Source organism: Dipteris shenzhenensis, chromosome 33 (genome assembly GCF_047967505.1).
Source record: "Dipteris shenzhenensis isolate YYH24624 ecotype China chromosome 33, Dip_SZ_1.0, whole genome shotgun sequence".
Classification (NCBI taxonomy): Eukaryota; Viridiplantae; Streptophyta; class Polypodiopsida; order Gleicheniales; family Dipteridaceae; genus Dipteris; species Dipteris shenzhenensis.
This window is the reverse complement of record NC_141628.1, coordinates 25,454,883-25,479,932: the sequence shown is the minus strand read 5'-3', so window position 1 is coordinate 25,479,932 and position 25,050 is coordinate 25,454,883. Positions and strand designations below refer to the sequence as shown.

The window sequence follows — 25,050 nt, the reverse complement described above, 5'->3', positions numbered from 1 at the left end:
CAGTTGTGAGCTATCGTCATCTACCAGAATCTTAAAGAGCCTGCCAGGGAAAATCACCATCAGCCAAGGCCAGTTCCAGTGCATCCAGGGCCTACCAGAGGAAATCGCACCTGATCCACGAGCTTGTTACAGATTGCGATTTCAGCCAGAGTGTCTTCTTCAGATTGTGATTTCATCTACACGTCTTCCGGGCTGTGCCATGTGACTACTACCTGTTCTAGGGCTGTTTCAAGTGTTTCCAAGCTGTCCAGGTTGCTGTAGAAGATTGTGATTTTCTTTTTAAGGCTTTCGAAGCTTTGCAGGAGATTTTGATATGATTTCTAGAGCTTTCTGGGTGTTGCCGCTGATTTTGGTAGCATTCCAGGCGTGGGTATTTTCTTCTAAGCTGCTTTTCGCACTATGCCAGAGAAGAATCAGCTTTTCTCTGTAGGATCTAGGGTTTTCCATCCCCGGTGACCTATCTTCTGTGGATACTGGATAGAAGAAGGCTTTCCTTTTGCCTGCTTTTGCCGTTCCCTGATTCGTTGCGACCTGTTTGGAAGTGCTTTGTCGATTGATGCACCATAGTTTGGCTGTTGAAGGCTTGTCTTGCAGTTGTTCAGCCGTGTCTGCCTGGTTGGGTACTTGCTTGTGCAATTGCAGGTGCAGCACAGATAGTGGATGCTTTTCGGGTCTCTGTTGCATGCTTTGGTTGGCTGAGGACAGAGGGTTGCCTAGTAATTTGGATGCCATTTAACCATTTCGAGTTGAGTAGGGAATTACAGGGTGGGTTGGACGAGGAGTCTGTGGGTGTTGGTTTGCCTGTGGTGCAACTTCCCAGAGACCTGTGTAATCAGCAGCTTGGCTTCAAATGAATGTTAAATAAATACTGCAAGGGGCACCAACGTTTGGGGCCAATCGGTGTCCTTGTATTTGAGTAGGAGCGCTCTAGCTCCCTTGTGATTTGATATGTGGTGCATAATTATTTGTCAATTGACTATCTATGTTGTAATTATTGGATCCTACCACCCTTTACGTTGTTAAGGCTGGTTTCAGCTAGCTGAGCTAGTACCTTCTCGTAGAGTCCATACGAGACTTCTCTGAGTTCCAGGAGGACTTGGAGCTTCTCAAGTCTCTCCCATACTTTTTTGCATGGTACTTGTTGGCTATGGCAACCAATGAAAGCTCAGAAATGAGTGAGAGAAAGCCAAAAACGAGCTGCAGTAATCAAAAATGCTGCAAGTACAAGTGTGAAGGCTCAAGGGAGAGCCAACATAACGGAACCCTAGGGCTAACTATCCTAACTAGACTAAGTGACCTAACTGACCTAGATAGTACATAAACTAGCTGTACCAATAGTCATAACTGACTATAACTAGGCCTACAAGGCACATACCAAGGAATAAGTGGCATCTATGGATAGATCATAGGATGGCCTACAAACACCCCTCCATGGTATGGGCTGAAGTATCCTGGACATGGCTCAGGATACCTAAATATCTAATGTCATGGTTGCACATGTTCGTTCTGTAGGGATATAGCAGCCTATGACTATATAAAGTACAACAGATCAAGTTACAAAAGGTGCTAAGTTTAAAGCTTGCCGAAAAGCCTCAACTTAGGTCGAGGTAGAGCCTTCGTAAAAAGATCTGCCACGTTGTCTTGAGTGGGAATATAAGACACCTCAATATCACCTGCTGGTAATCGCTCTCTGAAATAGTGATAGTGAACCTCAATATGCTTTGTGCGAGCATGGAAAACTAGATTCCGTGCAACAGCCAAAGCACTCTGACTATCAGTGAAGATGACGGTAGGAGCAGTCTGGCCTGCACAAAGATCTGCAAGTAGCTTCCGAAGCCAAACACACACTCCACTGTAGCTGTAAAAGCTGCTCTTTACTCAGCTTCACAGCTAGAATCCATGCATAACAAGTGAAGTATCAGCCCCATAAAGAAGGCCTAATGCTGAATGCCTTTGAGATATCTAAAAACACGCTTCACGGCATGCCAATGGTGCATAGATGGGCTGTGCATATATCTGCTCAACTGTGAGACAGCATAATGTAGATCAGGTCTCGTATGGCATAGCTAAATCAAACAACCAACTACCTGCTGATAGAGAGTGACATCACATGAACCGCTGCCATCCTCATAAGAGAAGTGAAAACCAATCTCTAATGGTGTGGATAATGGCTTCCAATCCTCAAACTGAAAATGCTGCTAAAACTGTCCAGTGTACTTGGATTATGACATCACAATGCCCCCTCACGGCTAGCAAATTGGATGCCCAGATAGTACTGCAGAAGACCAAGATCGGACATAGCAGATGTCTGCTGCAAATCAAGTTTAAAATCTGCAATTTGATAAGCATGTGTCTCAGTCACAAGCATATCATCCACATAAAGGACTAAAATCAGCAAATTTGTCCCACGCTTGCAGATGTAAAGGGTAGCCTCTGTAGGGCTGTTCTGAAAGCCAAGTGTGAGCAAATGAGTATGAATCCTCGAATACCAAGCCCGAGGTGCCTGCTTGAATCCATAGAGGGCTCCTTTTTCAAGCGGCATACCTTGTTTTCAGAACCTTCAACGTCAAAGCCAGGAGGTTGAGAAACATAGACCTCTTCCTGCAAATGCCCATAAAGGAAAGTTGTTTTGATATCAAGCTGATGTATCGTACCAAGCAAGCATGGTTCACAAACACGTTTTGTAGGCATATGCATTTTGGGAAGATCAACAACCATATCCTCCTCATATAACTTCACCAGGGCTCCAAAATTGAGGTGTCCAAACCTCTCATGCCACAAATGAGTATCTGTCATGGTAGAGTCAAGAGCAAAGGCATGTGCATCGGTAAGTGCAGCATCATCATCCAAACATCTGTCATAAGCATCAAGTCTATAAAGACCTCTAGACAATGTGCCAGTCAAAACCATAATAAAGGCATGTGTAGCATCATACACTGCACACCTAACATCATCAAAAAGAACTTGAAAGCCACATGTAGCAATGGCTGCAATAGAAATGAGGTTCTTACGAATGCCTAGAACATAAAGCACATGCTCTAGAGTAACAATACCACCAGAGTGTTACGCTCAAGTTGAGGCAACATGACCTCGGAAGGATCAGTAGACCTTTTCCTTTAAAGGATCAATGTTTGTATTATATTTTTTTGGGCTTCACGTAAATGATCAAAAAGGAATCAAGGTCAAGGTCCTTGGTGAGGGTGACATGGCACTAGACTAGGTGGATCTAAGGCTTGTTGGGGTAAAGGCACATTGCCAACCCTTCATTAAAAGATAGGACACCTATGACTGTCTTAAGACAGTCATAGGGTAAACCTAATCCTAATAAAACATTAGTGAGTTTGTGGTGTGGCTCATCATTCTACACACCCGCACTAGAGTGTCACTCTCTCTAACTCTCACTCTCTTGCTCTCTTCCACTTCTCTCCCCCTCTCAACTGGTATCAGAGCCTACCTAGCTCCCCCTTTTCCCTACCCAGCCTTCTCCCTTGCCTACCCTCTCTTCCGTACGGACAGATCCGTACGGCCGTAGGCCGTCCGTACGACCGTACGGACGGGCTCGACCTGCGCAGGAAGCGGCGGCGCATTTTCGCAGGACGACGGTACAGGGCGGCGCATTTTCGCGGGCTGCAGGGTGAAGGCGCGGGCGTGGGCTGCAGGGTGAAGGCGCGGGCGCGGGCTGCAGGGCGACGTCTCGGGCGCGGGCGTCGTCGGATTTTTTTTTTGTTGCAGCTGTACAGCAGCTGCTGTACGCAGCATTTCGACGCTGCATCAGGCAGCTGCATAGCTGCTGTGCGCAGCTAGTCATACGGCAGCCGTACGGACTGCCGTACAACTGTGTACGGGCGTCTTCTTCACCTGCAGGTACAATTTTTGCTGCAAAGACTCGATTTTTTGGGGGAAAGCGTGCCTGCTACAGGGACAGAGAGTACACAAGTACTCTGCAGGGACAGAAGTACAGCAGGTACTTTGCAGGTACTGAAAAGTACAGCAGACATTTTTTTGTTGGAAGAGGAATAGTGCTGAAGCACTCTGTTTTGTGCATGTGCGCGCAGTACATGAAGCATTTCTGATACATTCCTGAAGCATTTCAGCTGTATACTGTGCATTTGTTGAGGTACAGCAGGTACTCTCGTGTCACTCACGCTTGAGGTGACTTGTGCCACAGTCGTGGTGTTTGCGCAGTTACTTGTCTTTCAGGAAGGTCAGATGCTTGTTTTGCAGAAGCTTCTATGCATTTACTGAGTGCAATTCTCAGTTTTGGGTGACCATTTCAAAGGGCTTTTGCCTGGATGTGTTTGCAGTATATGCCTTGAGGCAGTGTGTAGCCAGGGAGCACACATTTGCTTTATTTCTGCAGTGCATTTGGTGACATTTGTTGCAGGTCACATTCTTTGTACGCACTTTGAAAATCTCAGTTGAGCCACGCTTGGTCAGAGCGCATCGAGTTTACTCGGTCCCTAACTGCCCATCGTTGACAGTGCTCAAAAGATTTTCTTCTTGGTGTTTGTACTTTGTGATTTGTGTTGTTACTGAGTACACAGGGGCAGTCTATGCATTGCACATTGTCAGGTACAAGTGTCAGAGAGATTTCATATTGCATGTTACCTCAGTGTTGAGGTGTTCTCCACTTGATTCAGGGGTCAGATCAAGGGGCTTTTGCCCAGACTTTGTTTGATAGCACTTGGGTTACCGACAGAGATCTTCAGATGCATTTTCTCCCCTTGGTCTAAGGGTGATAGCTTGGGATTTATCCCATTTACTGTTGCAGGTTTTGTGACAGGCTGAAGGATCATTTACTGTTTTTGGGGTGTTTGTCAAGTGGTTTCTGCAATTTAACTCAGTGCAATACCTCATCTGAGGTGGGAGAAGTGATCAGTACAGTCAGTACGGCAGTGTTTACAGCAGTGTTGGTGGTTTTGTCAGATGATTATGCACTGTTAAGCACTTGTTGAGCAGCAGCAGCAGTCTGAAATTACTGTTTTTATGCCTCTTTGAGCTCAGAACAGTTTGTCAGAAGGTACAGTATTTGCAGGGTCATTTACTGTTTTGCTGCAGATTTTACTGACAGTAAAAACAGCACCATTGAAAGTGCTTCTGGCTCTTGAATAGAGCAGGTTTTTTCTGAGAAATCAGATTTTTTATTCAGTCTTTTTACTTCCAGGGAGTCAGGTACTTTCCTCATCTGATATGGCATCAGGGGGAGGTGATTCTTGAATTCTGAACATAAAGAAACTGGAAGGAGCACACAACTATGCTTTATGGGCAGAACAGTGCTTGAATGTACTTCTGTTAAAGAAGATTGCTAAGCCCATAAGGGTGAAGGGTGTCAAGCCATCTGATATGGCAGCTGATGACTGGGAAGAGCTTGATTTGTCCGCGAGGGCAGCTATCATGCTCACTATTTCAGACACTCTTGTGTTCAATGTACAGGCTGAAAAGACCTCTTATGGTCTATGGCAAAGACTAGAAGAATTGTATGCCCAAAAGAGCTCAGCCAGTAAGGTTTATTGGCTGAAGAAGCTGGTCGATCTTCGCATGAAGGAAGGTACAGCTATGACCTCACACTTGAGTGAGTTCAATGCTATCTTTACACAGCTGATTGCACAGGGGTTGAACCTTGATGAGGAGTTCAAGGCTACTTTCTTGCTGTGTACCCTCCCCGAGAGTTGGGACACTTTCAAGACCACCCTGTCAAACTCGAATGCCACTCTTATTTATGTTGAAGTAGAGAGCTCTCTCCTTATGGAGGAGATGAGCAGGAAGAATAATGCGGGCAGCAAGTCTTCAAATGCTTTGCAGGTACAGGATAGAGGCAGGACTCAGCAGAAGGGGAGATCTGCTAGTAAGTCCAAATCCCGTAGTCAGTCCCGTGGCAAAAAGGACATTGAATGCTTTTATTGTGGCAAGAAGGGACATGTGAAGTCGAAGTGCTTCAAGTTCATACGGGATCAGAAAGCCAAGAAGGCTGAAACAAAGGATGCAGGAAATGCAAGCAAAGGCAAAGGCAAGGCCAGGCAGATGACTTAGATGCAGTGAATGTTGCAGCAGAGGACAGTGACAGTGACATACATGATGTTTTATGCTCTTCTGCTGTAATAGCACATGCTTTGGTTATTGATGGCCATGACATGCACACCTGGCTCTTGGATTCAGGTGCCTCTTTTCATGTTACTCCTCATAGGGAGTGGTTTACTTCCTACACAGGTACTCATGGAGTTGTTCATCTTGGGAACAACTATGCATGTCACATTGCAGGGATTGGCAGTATACAGATAGTATTTCCTGATGGACAGTCATTTATGCTTGATGGTGTTCGCCATGTGCCGCAAATCAAGAAAAATCTGATTAGCACTGGCTTATTGGATGACAGTGGTTACCACACCACATTTGGGGATTCCAAATGGGTGATTACTGATGGCCAAACTGTAGTGGCTGAGGGTTTTAAGAGTGATACCTTGTACCCTCTTTATGTTTCCAGTGTGGGTAATCATGTTGTTGCCATAACCGAGCTGCCAAAGGTTTCATTGTGGCATAGCCGGTTGGGACACATGTCTGTTAAAGGAATGCAAGAACTGTCACGTTTGGGTTATCTGCCGCCTCTCTCTTTTTCAGATTTGCCTACTTGTGATCATTGTATTTTTGGCAAGCATTCTGTGACTCCTCATAAGAGGAGAACTCCCCAGAATAGAGCACCACTTGATCTAGTGCACACTGATTTGTGTGAGATGCCACAGTTATCACTAGGGAGTGCAAAATATTTTATTACTTTCATTGATGATGCCACACGTAAGGTGTGGGTCTATTTCTTGAAGCATAAGGGAGATGCCTTAGATGCTTTCAAGAAGTTTGTCGCTCAGGTTGAGAATCGGACAAGTCGTAGGCTGAAATGCCTCAGATCCGATAATGGGGGTGAGTATGTGTCACATGCTTTTGTGCAGTTTTGCCAAGCTAAGGGCATCAAACAGGAACTCACAGCCCCTCATAATGCATCTCAAAATGGTGCAAGTGAGCGGATGAATCGAACTATTCAGGAGAAGGTTCGATGTATGTTGTCTTATGCTGCATTACCCCATGGCTTTTGGGCAGAAGCCGTGTAAACAGCAGTTCACATTATTAACAGGTCACCAAATAAGGCTTTGGAGTTGAAAGTGCCAGAAGAGGTGTGGTCTGGCAAGCCACCCTCATATAAGCACTTACGTGTATTTGGCTGCGAGTGCTTTGCTCATGTACGCAAAGAACTACGCACCAAACTGGATCCAAAGTCTATTAGATGCATCTTTTTGGGTTATGGTGACGAAGGTGAAATGGGGTACAGGTTATGGGATCCCGTTAAACGGAAGATTATACGCAGCAATGATGTCATCTTTAAAGAAGATAGTGTACACAAGGAACCCGTGCAACCTATAGAATACAGGAGGGTTATTTATGATGATGTTGGACAGCAAAGAATGCCCATTTATATGCAGCAGCAGGCTGCTGCAGATCACCCTGTTCAAGAGGGTATACAGGCTGAAAATCAGCCAGATAATTTTGCCAATGATGCACCACTGGATGTGCCAACAGATGGGGCTGTAGTACAGCCAGATATGGTGGTACAGCCACCCGTCATGCATGAAGAACAGGCTGGACAGCAGCCTAATCCGGAACATTTTATTAGGAGGAGCACCCGTGCACAACGGCCTCCTGCCAGGTTTGTTCCAGGAGCCAATAATGTGGCTGATTTTATCATGCTGACAGATTGTGGTGAGCCCTCCAGCTTCAAGGAAGCTATGGGAAGAACAGAGAAAAAGAAGTGGGAGAAAGCCATGCAGTCAGAAATGGACTCCCTACTTCAGAATGATACATGGGACTTGGTGCAGTTACCTGCAGGCAGAAAGGTTTTGCCATGCAAGTGGGTTTACAAAGTCAAAGTGGATTCAAATGCTTTACCTCGGTATAAGGCCAGATTGGTTGCCAAGGGATTTAAGCAGGAAAAGGGCATTGACTTTGATGAGATTTTTTCCCCTGTAGTCAAGATGACTACTTTGAGGGCAGTGTTAGCTCTTGTTGCTCATGATGACATGGATTTATGTTGGATTTATGTCAGATGGATGTGAAGACAGCTTTTCTTCACGGAGATCTTCATGATGAGATCTATATGAGTCAGCCAGAGGGATATGCTGTTAAAGGGAAAGAACAGCTCTTGTGTGTAAGCTCAAGAGGAGCTTGTATGGACTCAAGCAGGCGCCAAGGGAATGGTACAAGAAGTTTGATGCCTTCATGCAGTCCCAAGGATATCATCGGTGTGAGACCGATCATTGCTTATACACCAAACGGGCAAAGGATGGCAGTTTGATGCTACTCATTCTATATGTGGATGACATGCTTATTGCCAGTAAATCTCAGCATGAGATTAGTGCTTTGAAGAAACAACTGCATAAGTCTTTTGACATGAAAGACTTGGGTGATGCAAATCATATTCTTGGCATGCGTATTACTCGTGACAGGTCCAAGGGACTTTTGTTTCTGTCACAGAAAGAGTACATTGACAAAGTACTGCAGAGGTTTAAAATGGAGGGGGGGAAGTCCATTAGTACCCCGTTGCCTCCACATTTAAAACTCAGCAGTAAGGACAGCCCCAGATCAGATGATGATAAGGCTGAAATGGCCAAGGTTCCGTATGCATCTGCAGTTGGATCTTTGATGTATGCCATGGTTGCCACTCGTCCGGATATTGCTTTTGCGGTGGGAGTCATCAGCAGGTATATGGCAAATCCAGGCAAGCGGCATTGGGAAGCAGTGAAAGGTGTCTTGAGGTATCTCAAAGGTACCAAAGACTTGTGCATATGCTATGGTAGGCAGGATGCATTGGTGCATGGTTTTACAGATTCAGACTATGCAGGGAATGCAGATAACCGGAAGTCTACTACCGGTTATATTTTCACATTTGCAGGAGGTGCTATATCATGGGTGTCTCGGTTGCAGAAATGCGTTGCACTGTCAACCACAGAAGCTGAATATGTTGTAGCCACTGAGGCTTGCAAGGAAGCAATATGGCTTACTCGGCTGGTGGGAGATTTGGGCATTACAGGAGATATGCCAGTTTTGCATTGTGATAGTCAGAGTGCTATCATGTTGGCAAAGAATCCGGTCTTTCATCAGAAGACCAAGCACATAGAAGTGAAATATCATTTCATCAGGGAGGTACTGGAAGACAAGCGACTTGAGCTTGTGAAAGTGCATACTGATGATAATCCTGCAGATTTGCTCACTAAGAGCTTGCCTACAGAGCGGTTTGCACATTGCCGCCACATCATGGGATTAGGATGAGACCATTCTTATTTTATGGTCTTGTATACAGTAACTGTATATTGCTGTAATTTTTATTCTTTTCTCCCCTTTAGGCACATTGGCCTTTAGGTGGGAGGTTGTTGGGGTAAAGGCACATTGCCAACCCTTCATTAAAAGATAGGACACCTATGACTGTCTTAAGACAATCATAGGGTAAACCTAATCCTAATTAAACATTAGTGAGTTTGTGGTGTGGCTCATCATTCTACACACCCGCACTAGAGTGTCACTCTCTCTAACTCTCACTCTCTTGCTCTCTTCCACTTCTCTCCCTTCTCTCAAGGCTAAGGGGTCTAAACGCATTAAATGTGCCAAGGGGCAAATGATTTCAATGATATCCCAAGAGGGGGGTAAATGATGCATTTAGGAGGTACCCTAAAATGTAGACATGTGGCATACTAGATCCATCTAGGGAATTGTGGGCTTTGGTATTCAGCATGCAGGTACTTCTTACGTGAGAGTGTGTGACGAGCTTGCTGAACCAGAGAATGGCTGGGTGGCTATTCATTGTGCCATCACTTGTTAATTTGTATCCGTCCAATTAGTGGTCTTGATTGAGTTGTAGTCTTTAGTCGTTATATTTTGGTATCAGAGCCCTGGTCGCAGAATTGTATCGGGCTGTGGGAGTTTGGAGCGACGCTTCGCTCAGAGTGCAAAGAAGAAATGCACACAAAGTCATACGGGATCGGAGTCAAAGACGAAAGCTGTGCGTGGGCTTTGTGACGGGAATCTAACGAGCTGTTGACGATTTGAAGGCAAGGAAGCAGGAGTTCACGACTGCAAGCAGAGGGCTATTGTGTCGTCACGGGACTTGCATGTGCTACTTGAAGGGCGCCAGGAGTTCGATACCAAGGTCCATTTGTTTGGTGGAAAGGAGCTGCGTTGGATATCAGAGTGGCACACGCGCAGGTTTACGGGTGGTTACCTTCAGGGCTCCTTGGCATCACGGGGACTAGCTGTTGTTATACTTTGGTATCAGATGGAACGTATGTCCTATTGAGTGGACGTAGTAACTAGCAGATGGAACTTTGGTTAATACCAAAGATTGGAGCGTGAAACAGCTACGGCTCTGTGCTGAGGATCTTTAAGGAGCGGATGGTCATCTGAGTACGTAGAACTAGGTGTGATGTTTACTGTTACGACATGGTTACTTTGCAATGATGTAGAGTCCAGAACAGATACTCACAGAGATTGGGTGAAGGAGATCTCAAAAGTGAGGCAACCGTCTGAACGGTTGTATTGACAGAGGACGCGTCATCTAAGGTCCTTGGACCTTTGGAAAAAAAAAAGCCACATCATCCATTCAGGATAGATTATAAATGCAGATTAGGAGTGGCTTACAGGGACAAGTTAATCTCTTCATACGGCAAAAATATGACCAGGGAGCTTTCTATACCTGTTAAATTTTGTTGTGGTATATGTTAGTTTATTTGCCCTTGGTATTTGAGCTTTTTGAGATTGCAGGAGTTTCCCTAGTATAGGGAAAAGTGGTTTTGGTTGCAGTTGATATATACCTAGATAGTTGTAAATTTGGGAGTTGGGCTTTCGATTCTAGATACAATTTAGGTGTGTTTAAAAAATAAAATAAAATAAAACACACACACACACACCCATCGACGACCTAAATGGAAGTAGAAGAAGAAGCTTCTACGGTGGATCCCGTAGAGTCGGGAGTCCGGCCGACCCCTTAGGTGTCGCGCCCAGCAAGCCATACACTGTCTGGTAGAATTGCCTTATTGGAGGATGCATTCCAACAGATTTTAGCGCAACAGTTACAAGCAAATATAGGGCAATCCGAGCTCAGAAAAATGGTTCATAGTATGTCTGCTAGACAACCTCGTGAAGAGAAAGATAAATCTCCAATGGAACCTGAAACCAGTGTTCATACGGTCGAGCCTAGGAGGGCTATGGTGCCTAATATTACCAATTATAGGCCAGAAAAGTATTCTGGTCGGATGTCTGACCGTAGTTCCGATATCATAGAGACCTGGTTACACAAATGGGAAGAAACTTTCGACATTTGTGAAATCAAGAATGATATGAAGAAAATCCGCGAGGCCACCCATATGTTTAATGAGGCAGCGGATAGGTGGTGGATAAAACAGCAGAAAGATGGAGTGGCATCCACTATTTGGGAAGGGTTTAAAAAAGAATTTAGAAAACAGTTCTCACCTTCTGACGAAGCATCCCGAGATCGGTATCAAAACCTTCGTCAAAGAAATTTATCAGTGGCGGAATACACTGATAAGTTCAGAGAAAGTGTAATGAAAGTTTATAAACCTCTACCTCAGTCAATCCAAGTAAAAGATTTTATCTTTGGATTGAATGATCAAATCAAGATGGAAGTTTGGGCTAAGTATGAGAACACGCTAGATGAAGCAATTGGCATAGCCCTGAACTATGAGGATGCAAAAGAGAACAGACCAAGTGGGTTTGTGCAGGTTGGGACTCGGTATGAATACCCAAAGAAAACTGGGTCTAAGAAGAAGTGGATTAGCAAAGGGAGTGCCTCACAGCCTAGTGGTCAAGCCAAGCAAGCGAAGCCAGTTGAGACTCCTAAATCAAGTACCACTATTGGAATGAAAAGAAAAGTAACACCAATGGCAGCCCGGGCTTGGTTGAAGTCTTCTTTGAACCCAGAGCAAAGAGAAAAAGCGAGGAGAGAAGGCTTATATTTTGGATGCCTTCAGCCTCATCGGTAGAAAGATTGTCCACGAAACAAGGATCGCCGGATGGCTCAGATGGTGATCTCCGAATGCGACGTGGAAATGGATGGAAGTCCCAGAGCAGAACAGATGCAGATTCAGCTAGCGGGATCTTCTCAAAGATCAGTACCTGTTTTGTTATGTGTGTCTGTTGCTAAGCTAGTAACTAGTGCACCTGATAATGTCGTATCAAAGCCCGCAGCAATGGGGTATACAGCCTTTAACGACACGGAGTTAATTAAGATGAAAGGACAAGTAGCCAATCATGATGTCATTGTGTTGTTTGACTCAGCGTCAACGCACAACGTAATTAACTCCAAGCTTGTAAAGAGGCTGAAATTAAAGACTATCCCATCTGACTATGCATATACAGTCAGAATGGCGGACGGAAGTTCAACTAAAGTATGGGACTAAAGGGTTACCCAATCGGAACTTCGAATTCAGGACTATGCAGAGAAGCTTGATTTTGAAATGACAAAGCTTGCTCACGCAGATATAGCCCTAGGTAAGGCTTGGCATTCTAGGAAAAATCCAGCCATAGATTGGAAAAAGCACATTTATCAATTCAAGATAAATGATGTGCTGTATGTCTTACGAGGTGAAAAAGATATACCTCAAGGACCGTTGGTTTCTGTAATGGAAGTTCGAAAAGCTCAAGAAGAGTTTTTGTTTCTTTGTACAACATCGGTAGAGCCGATTGATGGTCCTTCGGCTAGCACTGATGTTACCCAAAATGGAGAGATGGTCAGGTTGGCTGATCAAATAGCAGAGGAGTTCTCTGATTGTTTTAGAGATGAGTTACCTTATGGGTTACCTCCAGAGCAGAATGTTCAGCAAAGATTGAACTAATCCCAAGGGCAGAACCTGTAAATAGACCTCCCTATAGGTTAAGTTTTACCCAAGAAGCGGAGGTACGAAGACAACTGAAAGAATACCCCAAGTTGGGGCAAATTCAACCCAGTTTCTCACCTTTTGCCTCGCCAGTGATATTAAAAAAAAAGAAAGATGATACTATCCGATGGCTCGGATCGCTTATTTGCTAGATGCGTTACATGAGGCCGTAATTTTCAGTAAGATAGATCTTAAATGTGGCTACCATCAGATCCGTATTAGAGCCGAGGATGTGCATAAAACCACTTTTAGAAGCAGGTTTGGACATTATGAGTTTTTGGTAATGCCGTTTGGACTTACCAATGCTCCAGCTACATTCGTCATGCTTATGAACGATTTACTATATCCGTATATCGGGAAGTTTGTAGTATATTTTATTGACGGCATTCTTGTTTTCAGCAAAAATATTGCTGAGCATCACGAACACTTAAGAATAGTGTTCAATACTTTGAGAAAAGCCAATCTTTATGTAAATAAAAAGAAACTGTACTGTGTATAGTAAGACTTGAATATTTAGGATTCATTATTACTCCTGAGGGGGTAGAAATGGATCCAAAGAAAGTGGCTGCGATACTGACCTGGCCTATCCCTCAGAGTTTAACCACTTTGCGATCATTCTTGGGATTTGTTCAATTTGTATATCAAAGGATATTCCGAAATAGTATCGCCATTGACTAATCTGACCTCAGAGAAAGTACCTTTTATATGGGGACAGAATCAACATGAGAGTTTTAACACCATAAAACAAGCTGTGGTCTTAGGACCAGTGTTAAAAATAGTTGATCCCCAGAAAACGTTTCTCCTTGAAACCGATGCAAGTGGCATTGCGATAGGAGCAGTTCTCCTCCAAGAGGAAAGGCCAGTAGCCTTTGAAAGCAAGAACCTTTCTCCCTCTCAACAAAATTGGCCAACTCATGAATTAGAGTTGTATGCTGTTGTCCATGCTCTGAAAACATGGAGACATTATTTGTATGGGTCAGAGTTTTATGTTGATGTTGATCATGATATTCTGAAACATTTTTATAAACAACCTGACTTGAGAGGCCGCCAAGCTAGGTGGGCAGAACTCATGCAGGAGTTTAACTCGATTTGGTACCGAAGAGGGAAGGATAATAAAGTTGTTGATGCGTTGTCACGCATTATGCATAATATGAGTTTCACGGTATTAGAAAGTGCTCTAATGACCGAGATAAGAGAAACTCAAAAGGTGGACGAGTTTTTCCAGAGCCTTTGGCCTAAGGCTTGTGTATTCAAACCCGGGGAAAAGGGTGACCTGGCATCCAGAAAATGCCAAACTTATGCAAGATATACCATAAGAGATGGTATGCTGAAAAGAAATGGCAAGGTAGTAGTACCTAATTAGAATGATCTCAAGAAGAGAGTCATTCAACAATGCCATGATAGCCCATGTGCGGAACATCCAGGAGTCGAGAAAACATATGATCTCGTGAAGTGAGATTTCTTTTGGCCAAAGATGAAAAAACATATTCATGAATATGTGACACGTTTTTCGACTCGAGTAAGTAAGGCAGAGCGGGTGAAGCCACCCGGACTTTTATAACCTTTGGAAATACCACTAGGTAGGTGGGAGAGCATTTCCATGGACTTTATTGTAGGTCTGCCTACGACACAAGGTGGATATGATTCTATCCTTGTGATAGTTAATCATCTTACCAAGATGGCTCACTTCATTCCAACTAGAGAGTCTGTTAGTGCCCCGCAAGTGGCGGATTTGTTTATTAAACATATATTTCGTTTGCATGGATTACCCAAATCCATAGTATCAGATAGGGATGTCAAATTTAGCATTCATTTTTGGACTGCAGTGTTTGAGACACTAAGGACTGAGTTGGGAATGAGTAGTGGGGATCATTTAGAAACGGATGGTCAGACGGAAAGAATAAACCAAATTTCAGAGGATATGCTTAGAGCATATGTGTCATTGAGGCAATATACATGGGACAAGTGGTTGCCACTATTAGAATTTGCCTACAATGATAGAAAACATTCCTCTACAGGGTTCAGTCCGTTTGAACTGAACTATGGTTATAGACCAGCAAATCCAACAACAGTTAGAGTACCTCAAAAAGTGCCTAGTGCCGCAAACTTTGTGGTTCAGATGCGGGAGATGCTAGCACTTGCAAGAGCTAACATCCGCCAAGCTATGGATAGAGCTAAGGCATATGCAGATGAAAACAGATCCGTTAGAGAATTTAAGGAAGGAGAAAAAGTTTTTCTCAGAGTTCCTTCGCACTCAAAGTCTTTGACTGCAAGAGAGTGTACCAAGTTATCACCCCGATATTCTGGGCCGTGGTTTATTCTAAAAAGAATAGGCAAGGTGGCCTATGAATTAGAATTACCACACGGTTATAAGGTGCACCTAGTGTTTCATGTTTCTCGTAAAAGAAATTTTTACATACAGGTGACTCACTAATCGAGGGTGCTGTTTTGTTTCAAGAGATAGAGGATAATGCAAGACGCAAACCAACAAGAATCCTGGACCGAGGAACAATGCAAGTATGCAATCGGAAGATACCCATGGTGTTGGTTGCATGGCATGGTTTACCTCTATCAGAAGCTACTTGGGAATCTGTATACCAGTTACGGAGAGTGTTCCCAGACTTTATCATCGAGGACGCTGATGCCTGAAGAGGGAAGGAATGTTACACTAAAGTTGAGGCAACATGACCTCGGAAGGGTCAGTAGACCTTTTCCTCTAAAGGATCAATGTTTGTATTATATTAGTTTCGGCTTCACGTAAATGATCAAAAAGGAATGAAGGTCAAGGTCCTTGGTGAGGGTGACATGGCACTAGACTAGGTGGATCTAAGGCTAAGGGGTCTAAATGCATTAAATGTGCCAAGGGGCAAATGATTTCAATGATATCCCAAGACAGGAGTAAATGATGCATTTAGGAGGTACCCTAAAATATAGACATGTGGCATACTACATCCATCTAGGGAATTGTGGGCTTTGGTATTCAGCATGCAGGTACTTCTTACGTGAGAGTGTGTGACGAGCTTGCTGAACCAGAGAATGGCTGGGTGGTTATTCATTGTGCCATCACCTGTTAATTTGTATCCGTCCAATTAGTGGTCTTGATTGAGCTGTAGTTTTTAGTCGTTATACAAAGACAGAAGTAAGAGCAACTTGCCCAATACCTTTCACCGTATATATGATGCATTATTGGCACATGTGACACTGCCCCTCTGAGATGTAAGATCAATGAGCTGAATAACTTCTTGCAGGAAGTGATGTGCTTGCTAGCACCACTATCAAAGAACCAGGCATCATGAACATCTGAAACTACCATACAAGCATCATGAACATCAGGATTATACTGACATGTAACCAAGAAAGCCCAATGCTGGTCTTGTGCGAAATTAGCGGACTCATATTGATCTTCTACACTAGAAGATCTATTATGCCATTCGAGGCCGATACCACTGCCTCTTCCGCAACGGATTCGGCTCCCTCTCACACATGCTACAATTCCCGGATCAGCGGCGCCTTGCCGCTTTCTTACATGAGATGACCCACCACCGAGATACTTCTCTCCGAGCACGGCGACACGAGCAGCACACACAGCGTGAGGATATCCAGCGGCCTATCACTGACTTCTTTCAGCCACAGGATACCTCTTCTCAGTCTAGCCGACGAAGCTGACGTGAGCGAGAGCCAGAGTCACGACAGCTGCGTCAGCGGACAGATTCACACATCCAGGTCCATGACATCTCGTCTCTGCTCTCGGCCCGCCCCACTGGGGTTACAGTTGTCCTCATCCACAGGGCCACCCGCCGCCCCCGACGACCGAGCTTGACTAGGCCGCGTGACGTCAGAGGCCAATCATCTATTGCAGGGTTTTTTCCGACTTCCCATTTGACGGCCCCTCTATGATACCAATCTAACGATCACCACCTGCACATGTATATTGTATCTCCCTCCTCTGCCCCACTTTTTTGTGCCCCCCCCTTCTTCTTCTTTGTATCACCTGGAGGTAGACACATATTTTTTGTATCAGGACTAGACACATAGTCCTTCATAACCTCTTTTTTTGTAGAAACGATTGGTTGGCCCGTTTTGAGACCACCACCGTTATGATAGACCTTCACGGTCTCCCAAAGACTTTAATAAACTTTCTTTCTTTCTTTCTTTCTTTCTTTCTTCTTCTTTTCAGATGCTATGCGCTCCTGCATTCAGATATATCATGCTCAGGTTTCCTGCAATAATTACATCTCTTCTTCTTTTTGTTATTCCCTGAGGAAGAAGAGGCACCATGTGAATGATCAGCATGGGAATGAGAGGGTTTTCCAGCTGAAACCTTGCCTTTACCTTTGTGTTTGTGATGGGTAAATGCTTGATCACTAGCCATAGAAGCATTGTGATTCACACGACTTTGCTCCTCCTAAAGAAGAAGAGCAACCAACTGGTCCAATGAGAAATGATTGGCATCACCCCCCGCAACCAACCTCGATGTAGTAGCAAAGCCTTGATATGAATCAGGCAACCCATCAAGGGTATTAGAAACAAACTGAGAATCAGGCATAATCTCATCAATGTTGGCCAATTGCTCTTTCAAATCCTCTTCAAGCTTCAAGTCTTTCAACTGCTTGTTGAGATAGGCAACCCTCGCCTCATTCCGCACCTGATACAAAGATGCAAGCTGATCCCATGCTTGCTTAGCTATCTTGCAAGGTAGGATATGAGGGATTATAACCCGTTTCACAGAAAGAGCAATCAAGGAATGTGCTTTGGCATCACGACCATCCCACTGAATTTCCTCCTGTGAAGGAGGCAAAGCACCTGTAGTAGGAGGTGCAGGTGTCCTAGCAGTAGCATTAGAACCATCACCTAAAGACCCATCACCTGAAGAAGAACCAGAGGCTGTAGGTGTAGCACCAAAAGTGACAGTGCATGTAGGATTGGCCTCAGAACATGAAACAATATGCGATAGATTCTTGGCAACCAAAACATGTCCCATCATGTATGACCACATGGGATAATTGGTGCCATCAAGCTTATTATCAACCTCAATCATGACCAAAAAGATCATCCTTGTGGCTAGCCATTGATGCAAACGGAGAGCCAATACCACTACTGACAAAGGGAATGCAAATGACTGCACAAGCCTCAAGGCTTTCAACTGCAAATGTATAGCAGTCCCAAAGGCTGCAAATGAAGACACACTTCCCAAGGCAAACCATTGCAAATGAAGACACGCTTCACGAGACAAAGCTGTCCATACTGCAACAGCAGAATGCTAAATGCAGTAGAAAACTGTGTACGACTGAGACGAGACCCGAGGTGAACCGAAACGCTGGAAAAAGGCTGTTGCAAATTTCGTACAAGTCTGTACATTGTGTACGGACCACGCGCCTGAAATGAATGCAGTAAATAATGCCGCACAGCTCTGACAGTCTGTGTAAGGAAGCCCGTACTGCAGTAAATGCAACCTGCAATGCCTCCGTACAGCAATAAATGCTCTTGTACGGACCTGACAGCAGTAAATGAGGCCGTACACAGCAGTAAATGAGGTCTGACTGCAGTAAATGAGGCCATACACAGCAGTAAATGCCTCCAAAAAGCTGAAGCAGGTCCCCAAATGCCTAAGTCGACTGCAATAAATGCCCCGAAACGCAGCTGCAGGTCTCAAGTACCTCCGTGCAGGTCTGTACAGCGCCGGGAATGCAGTAAATGCAGGCGCTTGCTGTCCATACAGTCCGTATAGGGTGTACGGATCGCCGTACAAGCGCGCTTATTAGGCTGAAGCAGGAATAAATGCCGTACTGCTGTACGGATTCACATATGAGGCAACTGCAGCTCCAAAATGCCCCAAAATAGGTCTTCTTTTGCAGCAGGCACTCCAAAATGCAAGCTTCCCGCGACAGAAATTCTTGGAGAAGCCACAGATGCTCACGGGTGTGTAGAAGACCAGCAAACCAGCAAGAAAAAGGCTGCCAAACAGCTCCCAATGGCTCCAAAAGGGCTCCACGTGGCTGGAAATGGCTAGGGGGTGGATCCCTAACCTGGTCTGATACCACTGTTGGCTATGGCAATCAATGAAAGCTCAGAAATGAGTGAGTGTGCCAAAAACGAGCTGCTGTAATCAAAAATGCTGCGAGTACAAGTGTGGAGGCCCAAGGGAGAGCCAACATAACAAAACCCTAGGGCTAACTGCCCTAACTAGACTAAGCGTCCTAACTTACCTAGACTGTACATAAACTAAATGTACACCAATAGTCCTACTGATTATAACTAGGCCTACAAGGCACATACCAAGGAATAAGTGGCATCTATAGATAGCCCATAGGATGGCCTACAATACTGTGTCGAATGCTTTCTTGAAGTCTACCAAATAGCAATAAATGGCCTGTTTTCTATGTTTTGCTCCCTCAGTTGCTGCTCTTATGGCTACTAGATGATCTACCGTCGAGTGCACGCCTGTGATGGTGCTTTGACCCCTTCTGCCTCTGCCCACTTGCTGAGTTTTTGCTCAAGAATGGTTTCATATAGTTTGGCCATCAAGCTGCTCACCATGATGGTCCTATAGTTTGTTGCCATCTTACTATCCCCTCCGTAGGAGACCCTGAGAGAGAGAGAGAGAGAAAGAAAGAAAGAAAGAAAGTGTATTATTGTCCACTAAAGGCCAAAATGGGCCCATGGGACATCAAGAACTCTGCATACAAGATAGCACAAAATCAACGTGCCACAAAGAAGAGGCATCATCGAATATCATCTAAGTGCTACGCAATGCAATGCAAGTGAAAGTACATAATGTCAAATATGAGCCTAAATACAAAGTAAACTAGATGCAAGAAAACCGCCGCTGGGTGCAAAATGGGGGGATGAGTACAATATGCCAATGCAAAGATACAAGTCCAGGTGTCACGGAGTCTGAGAACCAAAATAATAGTGGAAATCCTGTCCATCGACTCTGCCTCCTGCTATGAGAGTACAAATCTGAGCAAAGGTGAGGTGAGCGCCTAGTGGGGCGAGATCTCCATGAGTAAGTCTCCTCCGAAAAGCTGCCATCATCCTGGATCGTCTGGAGATGAAGCAGCGAGTACGTCCCCTATGTAACAAGATCCTGCGGCGTCTACAAACCATCTCATATGTACATCCACAGGGTGGAGGCATGTGTCCTGTGTGAGCTCTGACCTCCTCATGCCCCTCCTGGTCTCTGTCCTCTGGTATAGCGTGTGCCTGAGCTCTATCAGGCTGGGCTCTATCACGCTCCGGTCTGTGCTGATGGTCTCTGAGGTAGTCTCGTCGAAGCATAGTGGCCTCCCTGACATAAAGAGCTAGGCAATGCTGATCCTCGTAGTCCATCACCCGTGAGAGAGGTCCAAAGCCATCCGTGAAGAGACAGTGGAATCTACCTCTGAGCTCATAATATAGTGGGCATCTGCAAATGAAGTGCACCTCTGACTCCACCTCTCCCATGGTGCAACAAGGACAGATCCTAGTCTCTCGGCCTGGTCGCCGTCCATCCTCCACAGAGAGAGAGAGAGAGAGAGAGAGAGAGAGAGAGAGAGAGAGAGAGAGAGATTATGATATGATATGACTGTATTAAAGTCCGCAGAGACCCTTCAGGATGTATGAGACTGGCGATCACTATTAACTAATACTCATCCCTTACATCTAGTGAGAGAAAATGTTACAAACTCGTCATTTATTGAGTACTTGTTGGGCTAGCTTGTGCGTTAGACCTAGTACTTTGTTGCAATGTTCCAAAATCTCTTTCAAGTAGCTTCCTAGCTTTTTAGCTAGCTGCTCCAGCAGGTTCTTTAGATCTCTGCTATCCCCATATCCTTCTCTGATGTGTGCATAGGCTCTACATCTTAGGAGTATATGCTGTTCATTTTCTACCTCCCCTGTGGGGCATAGTTTTGCAGGTTCTTTCCTCTCTAGGAATCCGTGGTCTTGCCCATCTACCCCTCTCTACCTCAAGATCATGTGAACTACTTTTGATTTTGCACATTAGATGCCTTTTAAAGGTTGATATGTCTTCCTCGAGGTATTTCTACATTCCATGGCTGTTCATTGAGTTAATTTCCTGTTTATAAAGCTGCATTCTTGTCCCAGGGTTTCACCAAAGTTTTTGTAGCATTTTCTGTAGCACAATCTCCCTTATTTCACATGCAACTTCTGGCATACGAGCAACTGTCATACCCCATGTTTCCATTCAGTTCATTCCCTCCCTATGCCATCCTATGATCTGCCTTGTTTCCATCGCCTTGTGTGGTATCCTGCTGCCATCCATCTTCTCAACTTTGTTGACGTAAGTGAGGGCGGTACTGTCAGTACTAGAGGAGCCCCTTGTTGAGGACGAGGAGGAGCTATACTAGAAGGCTTTTAGGCCTCTTGTTCTTTCTTGGGAAATCCCTAGCAAAATGCTCGGGCCGCCTCAAATGACAGCACTCAGTGTACAAATGTGGTCCAACGTAGTACGATTTGCCCAAGAGCCTACCTGCACACTCTGCCTCAAAGGTAACATGAGTATCAATTGTTGCTACATAAATCTTGGACATAACATGTCCAACATGAGGGTCAAGTAGTTTTCCAGACTCATGGGTCCCTCGCCTTGCGGCTTCGGATAATGGTGTTAAGGGTCCAGGTGTGGGGGAAACCGGTGCGAACCACTTCATTTAATAGCCTTGTCAAGATTAGGGTGAGTATACTAATACTGTGTGCAATGTACTCAATATAAATCCCCTCGTGATCTTAGGCTCAGCCATTGTATAGCTTGAGGGCTGCATGTTTGATATCACCAGTAGAGAAGACTGAGCAAGAAGTAGGGTGCAGTAGCTGTGGGAGGTCTGGTGAAGGCTGATGAGGAATGTCGCAGAGTGTGCATGCGTATGTGTGCCAAATGATTGGCCCAGTGAGGGGGGATGTGAACCTCTGCTCGAGAAACTTCCTCCAGAAAACCTTGGAATTGTTACTTAACAAAATATTTACTAGTTCTTAAGTCTCTCTTCTTCCGACAAGCCAGATCACGATACTCTCGCGCAGTCTCTGTTTCAACCGATGCTTGGTCTCGACTCTAAGCTGACAACACAAGGCCCTACACCCGTCATTGTACCAGCTATTGCAGGGGACCAATCCAAAGGGTGGTCGACAGGTGGATCTATTGGTGTAGAGAGAGAGAGAGAGAGAGAGAGAGAGAGAGAGAGAGATTTAATCATGCGCATACCCAATATCTAGGTGAACACAGTATACACATACCCTTTACATTGTGTACCTATACATGAATTACAACAAAGATTTCACATTAGGAGGGACAATAAATTGGCCAAACGAAATTCCAAAATGTAACACGTTTTGTTACACCAAAACAGGCACACATGCATGTATATGAAGGTATACATTTTATTAACATTGATTTCTTCTATGTATTTATTAGCAACCTTGTATCATGCAACTTTTTAAACAGGTCGTCTTCATGCACAGAAGTCCTTATTAATTTGCATTGCTTGTGTTAAAATTTTCCCAACTTTAGACCTGAAATTCAGACCTGATTTTGTAGCTTTCTGCACCCCAGAATCCCCTACAACTGCCTCTGACTTGCCCTTAGCAGGACTCTGACTTTGCATGAGCCTCGCTGAAAGTAGCTCCATCCCCCTACTAATGTGTTTCCTATCTGTTTTCCTCGGTTCTACGTTTAGGACATCTAGCATGCCATCGTCAAAAATCTTTTCTATTGCTTTGGAACAGATCCTATCTAGTTCCTTTGCTACTTTCTTCTCCGTTCTCCCTGCAAAAGATGGGCTTTCCTGCCGTTCATTCCATGTTTCAGGACTGTTGAACTCATATACATCAAGAGCATTTTCATTTATAATCAAGTCTGCCTCTATACCAGTAGCATTCTCTGCATCTGCATGAAGGTTTTTCTCCTGATCTCCTTTTAAATTACAATTGTCCACAGTACCTAATAGTGTCCTGTTTCCATGCTTTCGCTTGTGCTTCCTCTTCTTTGATCTCTTGCCCAGAGAAGAATCAGGTTCGGCACCACTTGATGTCACCTCTGCATCTCCATTATTTGTCTCTATTACAACATCATCCAATATTTTATTTTTACGCCTTTCTACAAACTTACTTGAATTTGGTTGGAAACATTTGCTGCCACATTCATCTATCTGAACACCTTCACATTCTGAAGGCATTCCTTCAATCTCTGCATTATTATGCTGGCATAAATCAATATTATCCTGCGCTTTCTCCCGCTTCTTTTTCTTTTTATAAGCTTTCTTTACCCCTAGATCCATATTCTCTTGTCGTATACCCACATGCTCCGACTGTAGATCCACATTCTCTTTCCAAGCCACACTGTTTTCCCGCCAGTCCTTCTTGTCAGGAGTTTGTAGCATTTCTGTTTTACTTTTTTGAATATGTGAAAGGCTTTTTCGTCTGTTTTTGTCCCTGTCAATGCTCCTATAAGTCAATCCTAAGTCCTCATCCTGCTCCTCTATGGCTGGAGTGAACTCACCAAAGTTCTTACCTTCTCTGTTCTTTTGTCCCTCACTGCAGGATGGTTGATGATCTTGAAACACTTCAGCAGGAACCGCAAAGCTTGCAGTCTCATTTCCCATTATCTTTTCTTGGCTCTGAAAGCTTCCTTTTGTCTTCTCTGAAAGAGCCAATGTACAGGGATCATCTGTTGGCATAGCTCGAATTTCATCCACTTCTGAATTACGTTTCAAAGTTTCAAAGCATCCATTGCCACTTTTAAGTTCCTCCTTTTCATTAAGGCCACCAACAGCAAAATCCTGCTTCACAGCCATGCTTTGCTCTTGAAAAGGAAGAGCTTGTAACTGCACTTCAAATCTCTTTTTGGTGTTCTTGTGTTTTTTGGGAAGAACGATGTGTTCTTTTGAAGATGATAGACTAGCACAGAAATGGTGAATTACTTGGTTATCAATGTACCCTTTGAAAAGTGTTCCATGCAACCTTTTAAGCTCTTGGGTCTCATGTGAACTTCCATTGTTACCGATCACATCAGAACAAAAGGTCTGAGAAAGATGACTTTTTTCAAGTGCTGCAGTGTTTGCCTTCCCATCTGGCTCTGCCACAGTTCCCACATGAACTGAGACAGATGTTGAAGGTATAGTATTTGGATTTTCGGCACCTCTTTCAGAAGTTTCATCAAGTGTCTTCAAACTTTTTCCTGTTTCAGTATTTCGAACCTCTTTCACAATATCATCAGTATAAATTTGGGTGCCCATTTGACTTTCCTGTGTCTCAAAGACCACATCTGCAGACATGCTTGCAGGACCTAGACCATTAACACCATCTGCATTGACACAAAGTGCCCTTGATTTTTCCAGCCAACTTTCTTGTGTTTCATTATCTTCAGAACTTTTGCTGCTTCCTGTAACACCATTGTACAGGATCAATGTTATGCCATCCTCTCTCAACAATCATTACAGGGACAATCCAGAAGGTCTATGTTCCAAACACTGCTAAACATTCTCAACCCTTTGTTACTGTCAATAGGTATAATCAGTAAACTATTTCAACACACACGCCCAAAGGGAAACCAAATCCAAGCAAAGGGCAGACATGGGAAAGCTGAAGATGCTTGGGCAGCACAGCAGCAGAAGAGCACCTGTAAGGAGGCGAGCATGCATGATTTTTTAATCCTCTAAGAAAGATCCTTGTTTTTAAATGAACAAACATACCATACATATGTGCCTTGATTGCATGATTCGCAAAGGAGCCAAAGAAGCCTCCGGAGACGAAGGTCAATAATGATATCAAGCCTCCACTCTCTGGGTTCAATGTCGGTCCTTAGTTGTGATCAGTATAGACCCCCATAGGAGGAGAAGCCAATAAGCATTTCGCAACACACACACACTTTTTTGGTGAAATCCATTTGTCATTATATTACCAAAAGAAGTACCCAACAAAGGGACATGCAACTTTAACATCAGAAGATCTCATTATATATCAAGAAAGCAGGATAATCAAGATCCGCTCCTGCAGGCAATCAAAGAAGGATTGCCATAAAGATGCCCAGAAGAAGTAATACTTATGCCGGGGGCAGACCACCAACGATCCTACGGTTTCAGTTCTTCAAATACAGCCCATACTACCCAATCATGAACCCAATGAAAAAGTA

The 25,050-nt window shown here is 44.3% G+C and overlaps 1 protein-coding gene across 2 annotated transcripts in view; it reads right to left on the bottom strand.

Annotated features, from left to right (window-relative positions):
* The window catches only part of LOC147879879 (uncharacterized), a 137,611-nt gene that overhangs the window by 33,321 nt on the left and 79,240 nt on the right, over positions 1–25,050 (bottom strand). For both annotated transcript variants that reach the window (XR_015540665.1, XM_087371848.1), the window contains exon 4: positions 22,447–24,300. Coding sequence is in view for 1 of the 2 variants with exons in the window: in XM_087371848.1 (XP_087227974.1) it covers positions 22,447–24,300 (1,854 nt within the window). In the remaining variant the exon portion in view is untranslated. The remainder of the gene's footprint in view (positions 1–22,446; positions 24,301–25,050) is intronic.